This window comes from Ciconia boyciana, chromosome 12, assembly GCF_034638445.1.
Source record: "Ciconia boyciana chromosome 12, ASM3463844v1, whole genome shotgun sequence".
NCBI classification, from domain to species: domain Eukaryota; kingdom Metazoa; phylum Chordata; class Aves; order Ciconiiformes; family Ciconiidae; genus Ciconia; species Ciconia boyciana.
In genome coordinates, this window is record NC_132945.1 from 13547396 (window position 1) to 13556248 (window position 8853).

At 46.0% G+C, this 8853-nt stretch overlaps 1 protein-coding gene across 1 annotated transcript; it reads right to left on the reverse strand.

Annotated features, from left to right (window-relative positions):
• Positions 1 to 507: 507 nt before the first annotated feature.
• SLITRK4 (SLIT and NTRK like family member 4) lies at positions 508 to 5665 on the reverse strand. Its single transcript, XM_072877098.1, has 2 exons — positions 5407 to 5665; positions 508 to 3071 (listed from the first exon to the last, which is right to left on the reverse strand). Exons 1-2 carry the CDS (start codon positions 5663 to 5665, stop codon positions 508 to 510), a joined length of 2823 nt encoding a protein of 940 aa, XP_072733199.1.
• Positions 5666 to 8853: the final 3188 nt, after the last annotated feature.

The window sequence follows — 8853 nt, forward strand, 5'->3', positions numbered from 1 at the left end:
CGAATGTTCTCTCTTTGCATGCTTGTTACTTTTCAGATAATCTTTAAACAGTGCCATTACAACACCACAAATCAAAGGATTACTCCAGTTCCACCAACTTAAATCCACGTGCAGGATGAAGGACCCAGCTGAGGTACAAATACCAGTACCAGGTTTCTTGTGTTTGTTCTAACAAATCACAAGGAGATGATGGTTTTGCATTTAAGGTACAAAACATATATGCCTCTTGAGGTTAAATTCAGTGTAATGTGTATAAAGCATCCCTTTGGCAATAGAGTTTGCAGTATCCCTACAGGATTCCACAGGGCATGAGCTTTATGTAGTAAAATCTATTAAGGAAATTCTCCTCTACTTGACAAATCATATGCAGTTATAGTTAATCAGACACCCTTGGATACACCTGCCTCTATGCCTATCAATATAATATAGTATTTGGAAGTTAAAAGTCAACAAAAGGCACTTTCATCATTAAATAAATGTCCTCTGTAGGCAATAAGATTGCATGACCTATATTTTATTCAAAGCTGTTTGTTCTTCAAGGACTTGTAGGTAGTCAGGTGAACCTTGAAGTTTAGCTTTTAGTTCAAAGTATTCACTTTTTCTTTGTTCTACTATGATTTTACTATGATTACCACCTATTAGAGATTTATTGGGTTTTTTGTCTTGTTGTTTCTCTGGATAACGTATTTCAAAGCCACTGACCCCTATGCTGTTGTATTCTTTTTTACTTTCAAGAAAATTTTGAATAAATACATTGGAATCCCTCCCAGGGAATAACTCATCCAGTTCATCAATTGTGCTAAGTCTTTTTCTGGTATCCACATGCAATAAATCTTTCTCCTTATCATTAATATTTCTCAGAATAACTTTTTGCCCTGGTGGGTCAGCAAACGTGAAGCCCGTTTCAGACTCTTTTAAGCCACAGGTATGACTTTTGCTCATCTGCTCAATGGTTTGAGGAATGAAGGCCTCTGCACCTAGTCCATCTTTTTTGTTTGACTTGTGATCATGCTTTCTTAGCTGCAGTTGCATAGAACTGCATTCTTGATTTCCAATCCCTTCATGCTTTACTGTTGGTTTTTTGTTGCGCCGAAGCACAAAAACAAGAAGACAAAAAGCAACAAACACCGTTAAAATAAGCACAACTAATATGCTTAAGATCAGGATGGACAATGGAACTGGGCCACCAGGAGGACTCCGAACTGGTCCCAGTGGTGTTGTAAAAGTAACAGCGGGCATAGGACTCGTGAACAGAGCAGATGGCTTGTTTAGAAGTTTAGGACAGAGGATCTCATTTTTCAGAGACTTAAGTTCAATGTTAGCAAACTGTACAGGTGTTTCGCATTTCAATTCCTTCACCACAATACCTTCATTTAGCTTTTCAAGCCACAGTTTTAAAGCAACTAAATCACAAGTGCAGTCCCATGGATTACCTTCCAAATCAATTTGTGTAAGAGATTTTAGCTGATCAAGAACACCACTTACAGGTAAATACATGAAATGATTGTTCCTCAGATTCAGCCTAGCAAGTGGTGCACCAGCAAAAATGTACGCTGGCAAGCTTCGTAGAAGATTGTTGTTCAGGTAGAGCAACTGCAAATTTGGCATTAAGTCAAAGGTGCCTGCTAGGATTTCTTTGATAACATTGTATTCCAAATACAGATATTGCAAGTTGTGGAGGCCAGCAAACATTTCTGGGCTCAGACGCTCTATCTGATTGCCATTGAGATACAATCTCCGTAAATTTGTAAGGTTGCGGAAAACGTCTCCTTTGATCACTGAAATCCGATTGCTGCCTAAATGTAGCAAATCCAACCCCTCAAACTCAATGAAATCTGTAGTGTCCACATCCTTAATATAATTGCCATTTACATGCAGTTTCTTGGCATTTAAAGGTTTTGGTATGAGTTCAGCCATTGACTCTATATTTCTTTCTTGGCAATTTACACTTAATCCCAAGTCTGAAGGATGCGTTTTGCAAACACAAGGGACTGGACAAGGAGTTAAAGGAGGCACCCTGGTCTGGTAAGATACAATTTGACTGAGATTGCGATTAGATAGTGCTTTGCCTGCTACTATCCCCGATATCTTCGAAGGATTTGTAGTCTTTGGCGGCTTTGTGACCAATCTGTGCACTGATGTTTGAGTGGTGTGGCCATTCGGTGTGCTGTAACCAGGCTCCAGCTGCGAGGGAGGCAGAATGCGCACATCAAAATCACTCCCTGTCCCCACGGAGCACAGCTCTTGCTTGTTGGTTTCTTTCAGCAGCCTTCCATACAAGTCACTGGGCGTTTCACAGATAGCTTCTCCAATGTAGATGTTATAGGGCATGTTCTCCAGCCACGCTTTCAAAGGCAACAAATCACAAGTACAATTCCAGGGGTTGTCTTCCAGCTGCAATTCGACAATTCGCCCAATGTGTTCCAGAACTCCAATGTATGGAAGCTTCTGTATTCGATTCCCTCGTATATCCAGATGGGTTAGAGAAGCAAATCGAAAAATGTTATCAGGAAGGAATGAAATCAGATTGTCATTAAGGATCAGGACTTTCAGCTTGTGAAGCTTATTGAAGGCTCCCCGTTCAATAAACTTGATTAAATTGTAGTCAGCTTGGAGATACTCCAAGTTCTCTATGCCAAGGAAAGTGTCAGCTCGGAGAATCTTTAATTCATTGTTGTTCAAGTGCAACTGTTTTAATGCACTAAGACCCATAAAGGCCCCTCCCTCAATGTTCTGTAACTTATTATTACCCAGTTGCAAGGACACTGCATGTGTAAAATTAAGAAAGGTATTTGGATATAGAATAATTAGCAGGTTGTTTTGAAAGTTGAGGTGGTAAAAATTAGACCATGGTGGTTTAAGCTGATTTGGTCTGTAGACTGCAACCTTCTCACAGTTGACATAGAGTACATTCTCAACTGACACACAGGAGCAAACACTGCAAATTTCCACAGATATATCAGCATCTGCAGTTGTAGAAGAAACTGGAGATGACAGAACCAGAAAGAGCCACAGAAACATCTTCTTGTGATCAGCAAGCAACCTTAGGCTCCTGAACAAAGATAAAGAATCTAAAGAACAAAGAAGGAAAGAAAAAAGAAAACGTTTTTCAGTTGTCATTGTTCCAAAACGTCATTTGGGTTAAAAATTGTATTCCACTGAGCTACTGTACCTGCCAAGGATTATAGATAAACTACAAGCACTGAATTTAAAATAACATGAAAAGGTTTAACAACCAACCAAATACATGGGAGCTAGAATGATTTCAAATATGGAATGTGAATCTCTGTAGACAAACACAAATAACTCTGAGGTCTGTCAAATATATTTCTCTCTCTTGTACATGCCAAACATGCATAACTAACAAAGTAAAATAACCAAAGGAGATTCCAATTTTATGCATATTTACTCTCCTCAATCCTGCACTGCTCATATGTTGCCGTGCATTTCAGGGATATTAAACACAAATGCTGATGTTATGCATGCCCAAACATCTGGGCTGGGATAGCACAATATAGAAAGGATGAAGATGCAGACACAAAAAGCAATGTAAATACTCAGTGTATGTATCTATAGCATCAACCCATACAGATTATCACTACGCTAATAGTGAGATTCACTCAAGGGATACATAGGCATGCACACACATTGTTTCTGTCACTTACTATACCTAGTTTAAATAAACAGGTGATAAACTGATCGCAGAAATACAATGAACTATCCACAAAACAAGAAGATCAGCTCTGGGTGACCAATGGAAGCACACAGATATGGAAGAAGCATGCACAGACATACAGCCCCATCCCCAGGAATAACAACAATACCCTGACTTGCAGGGCAAAACAAAGTCACAATTCACCAGCCTGACACTACTGAAACCTGAGAAGAACTTTTTTTTTGTAAAACAGTATGTGGTTTGCTCTTATCCCTGCACTGATACAGAGGTGGCTTTCAAGAACCCTTCACATATAGTCAGGCCAGCTGAGCTGCCATTTTTTACGCAGAAGAACTGGAACCACAGCATTTCCTCTGAGTGAGAAGGTAGCTTTTTTTTTTTTTTTAAAACAAATCAGTCAATAATCAATACATTGCTCCCCCCACCTTCCCCATTCCCCCATTTCCCAACTTGTCCCTTTCATTTCCTGCTGCGGGAAGCCACCAAGTTGGCAGGAGGGAGCCAGGGTGGAAGTGGAGAAAGCCCGAGCCAGCTGGAGGGAGGAGAATCGGGCTGGAGGGAGCCGCAAGGAGGGGAGGATGCACCGGGGGACCTGGAAGGGAGGGCAGAGGAGGGATGAGGGAGGAAGGAAGGGAGGACAGAAGGAGAAGAGGGAGAGGGAAAGCTGAGAGGAGGTAAGGAAGGAAGAGGGGATGGGATGGCTGAAGGGATCAAGGAGGCCGCGGAGAGGGACCACGGGGAGAAGAGGGAGCACAGCAGCCGCTGCTGATCCCCGCAGGCTCCCGACCCCGGCTGCGGAGAGCGAGCCCACAGGGGCAGCCCGATGCCGCCGCGCCCCCACCGCTCCATCTCCCTCCTTCTCCCAGGCGCCGTCCCCCCCGTACCCCTGCCTCGCTCACGCTCGAGTCCCCTCTTCCTCCTCAGCCCTGGGGCCCCGGCCGGTGCCGAGCAGGCACCCTGCGGGCGCTGCGCGGGGCTGGTCGGCAAGCCCGGCCAGGAGTGCGGGCACTACCGCAATTTTTTGCCGCAACCGGCTCGGCTGGTGCCGGGTCCCCTCTATCGTGGGCGCCCCGTCGCCCTCTGCCTCCCGGCGGGGGAAGGCAGGAGGGACACGGGCGCACACACACCGCACGCACATGCCGGCTAGGAACGGGCACGGCGCGGCGATGCAGCCCAGCATCCCTTCCACCCTCCGTTTGCAACAAGGCACAACCGTGGTCCCCGCCGCCAAATGCTCCCCACCCTCCTTCGGCACCTTTGCAAAGTCCAGCCCGCAGCACATTCACACACCCCCTTCCCCCGGCCCCACTGATCCTGCCCCCCCCCCGTCCCTCCCACACCTCCACCGGCTTATCCGGGCCGCCCAACCCCAGTCCCCTCCGCTCGCCCGCTTCCCCGGAAAGGATGCGAGCGGGCAGCGCTGCGCCGGGTGCCGCTGGCCCGGGGCTCCGGGAGGCGGCCGGCTGGCGGGGAGAGGCGAGCGCGATGATAGAGAGGCTCCGGCAGGAAGCCACCGTCGCCTCGTTCCCCCCGCCCCCCCTTTAAAATAACAGCGGTAATTATTATAGCAATGAAAATAAAGCCTTCGGAATAATTAAATAAAAACGCCAACGTAAACGCAGCCCCTCCATACTCCCCCTCCCCGCCCGCACTCACGCCCGGCGGGGCGGACGGCCGCCCCCGGCGATGCTCCCGGCGGCGCTCCGCGGAGAGCCCGGCACCTTCCCTACCTCGGCGGCCGCGGTCGCCACGGCTCCGCTCCGCTGCGCTCCACCGCTCTCCCCGCGAGGTCTCCCCTCCGGCAGCTCCGCGGACGCACCGAGCAGCGGGGGCAGCCGGGCGCCCGCCCGGGCGAGCACCCCTGGCCGCGCTGGGCGCCGAGGCGCGGAGCGAGGCGAAGCCCAACGCTGCAGTACCCCGGCGGGCTCCGCCGCATGCAGCAACCGCCTCGCTGAGCCCTGCCCCGACACCGCGGTCCCCCGCACACATGCGGGGAGAGGATCCCTCTGCACACGTAACCCGCTCCCATCGCACTGCTCTCGCCCACCCCTTGCACGCAGAGAGAGCCCCCTCCCCTTCGCCACACGCGCACTCGCACACACAGATACACGCACGCACCAAGCGCTCGGGCGCTGCTTTGGAGGGGAAGGAGACGCCGCTCCGGGGGAGCGATCCCAGCGCATCGCAACCGCGAAAGCCTCTCCCGCACGCCTGGAGGCGCGCCGCGCCGCCGTTACCTTTCCCGGGGAGATGCCGGGCTGCGCCCCCGCGGAGCTCAAGCGGGCGCGGCGGGGCGGGAGGCGCCCCCGGGGGCGGCGAGAGCGGCGGGGCCCCGGTGCCGCGCCGGGCGCCGCGGGGCTGCCATGGGCGGCGCGCCGCAGCTACAAGTGCGGCCCGGGGCACAGCCGGGACGGGGCCATCTCGCTCCCGCTCGCCCGCCCAGCGCCTGGGTGCTCGCCGCTTAGCACTGCGGCTTGGAAAAGCAGAGTGGGGAAGGAAAGGGAATGGAAGAAAAGAAAGGACGGTCCCCCCCAATCTTTTCTGACGATCTGCCCCCCCCGGCCTGAAACAAAAGTAGAGGTGGAAACTGAGTGGGCAGGATGGTAACATTTACTGCATTTAATATGAATTGCAATTATGGAACAAAATCGCTGTGAGGAGACATACCCGACCCGTTCTTAAGACAACACAGCTATTTGTGTATCTCATTCTCTGTGGTTAGGTGAAATTCCTCCTCTGCTTAGGTAACAGCTGCAGTCTGATGAAAAAAATCCTCTAATGTTATGCACTTGTGCAAAACAGATTCTGCTAATTAAGAACTCCTATTTACTCTACCTTTCATAATATACTTTAAAATGGTAATGAATACCCCTAAACGAGGTGACATCTCTTTCCAAGGCAGAAGAGTCAGTTAACCAAATGAAATCTTGCAAGGGGAGTTCAACTGCTTGTCCTTTACCGTGAGTGCTAACATAATTCAGTTAGAAAACTGTTTATGTATTGCACACATACCAGTTGTGAGTGCTAGTTCTGGGCAGTAAACATCAGGGAATGAAAAACAGCAACTGTTTTCTTCATTTACAGAAATGAAATAAATAGCTTGCTCCAAAGGCTGACTGCATCTAATTGAAATAATTGCAGAATGTTATTTTGCATTATGCGGATAGACTGATACCTGAAAACAAATGCAGCTGAGACATCAATAATTTGCATATCACAACAGAACTGAAAGTGATCTGTGATTAATATTCAGCCAATTAAAACCTGAAGTCTTTAAAATGTAAGCTCTCTTAATTATTGAACCATTAATAAAGTGCTGTTCAAATAAAAGGGAATGCATGTATATAAAGGGCCCAGTTTAGCAGGATTTGCATGTAGTTTAAGCTGAATTTTTCAAACTCTATTTAAATAAACTTATGGAATAGAAAGCAATTGTCTAGAATATAATTAATTTAGGAAGATATCTGGGTTATAACTCTATTTTAACAACAGACACAGAAATGCAGGTGTAAAGATCAAGGTGCTGGTTTTGCTTAACCAGCTACATTAAGCTGGATGTTAAACTAATTCCTTGCTTATTTAGTAGGTGAAAGAGCATATAGACAGTATCAAAGACAGATCACTACTCCCACCACCATTCAAACAACTGCTTAGAGACCAAATCAAAAATCAAACAAGGAGCATAATAAAAGATCATATTTTAACCAAGTAAACTGTGAAATAATTAAGTTTTTAAGAGAACTGAAATTGCACTATAACTAAATAATTCTTGGTGTTTCTATTGTAAGTAGCTATTAACAATGACATATGTTTATGGTGTTCTAGAACTTATCTGAGAAGGAAACTTAGTTATGCAACACAATTTCATTATTAGGGTTTTAGTATGTCATATTTTTATATTTATTTCTAATTTACAGTCACGAAAAATAACTCCTGCTCCAAATCTTATTTAAGTGGTTTCTAAGCTACTTAGAAAGAAGCTACTTGTCCTAACCTACAACATGTCAAACTCACTAAGATTTAGGCTTATATGTCAGGACAACAAACCAAACCAAACTGAGGATAACTTTAAAGTATAACATAAGCACAAGCTTAAGTTAAAGACTGTGATCCAAGATGATGACGTGCTTAAGGAATAAATCACTTCAACGGATTACATCCTGGTTACATCCTGGAATCACTTGGTTGTACCCCTTTCTTTGAGTTCTGGCTAGAAGTTCTGTCACCATCAGTAGAAATTTTCTGTGTAGCTTAATGGTAGATAGTAATTGGAAGACAGCAGAGACAGAAAGGGCAAGTTGGATTATGTGGTCTGGTTCCCTGAAGTTTACAACATTACTTCAGGCTACACACCATGCCCATTATTGTAATCTCTAACCTTTTCTTAAATTTCTTGCTGTGATGGAACCTCATTCATCTCCTTTGATTTTTTTCTCTGTCTGTTGTTTGCTACAGGAGCATGTATTTTTCCTTCTTCAGTTTACCAAAAGGAGAACAAAAGCTAACAAGCAGGTAGATTAGTTACATGATTTTCTGCAAAGAGAATTATCTGAAGAAAAGGTAGAAATGTAAGATATACTACTTCCCACCCAAGAAGACACATACAGGGTGGCGTTCAGTAATGGTACAATTAGCTTATCAATAATGTCATTACCATATCTAAGTAGAAATTCTTGGGAGAGAAAGGTAATTTTTACTCTTGGCTACTGAAATTCATCATGCAATCTGCTCAGAAATTACAGAAGCCTATTTATATTTTGTTTCCTTTCACATTTTTGTGAGAGCTTCCGAACAACACTTTTCTTCTAAACACACAAACATGCTTGGCCACCTACCTCTCCCAATTTACTTCTGGGCTGGTGCAGGAACTTGAGACTGAAACTGTGCTTTACATGTGTTCAAAGTCTGCCAGGCGAAAAACCTTCCTGTAACAGAACCATCAAAATGCAGAGGCCAGTCGAGATGCTGAATCTACTGCTCACAGCATGAAACCTTGGAGAGCATTTTCCTCAAGCTGTTCGGCATACATGCAAATAGGACTTCAGCTGAAGTCAAGGGGAGTTCTGTGCAATAAATTGCTTTGTTTTTTCATCCACAGTAATTTTCTGAGTGAGAAATGAACCGATAGGAAACAGGAGCTAAACATCCTACTCATTCCTGGGCATTTCCAAGTACAA

Coding starts and splice junctions, on each gene's coding strand:
- SLITRK4 (XM_072877098.1), bottom strand. CDS start 5,665: ATGTGTGCGGGGGACCGCGGTGTCGGGGCAGGGCTCAGCGAGGCGGTT. Junction 3,072..5,406: donor TGGCGACCGCGGCCGCCGAG/GTAGGGAAGGTG, acceptor TTTGTTCTTTAG/ATTCTTTATCTTTGTTCAGG.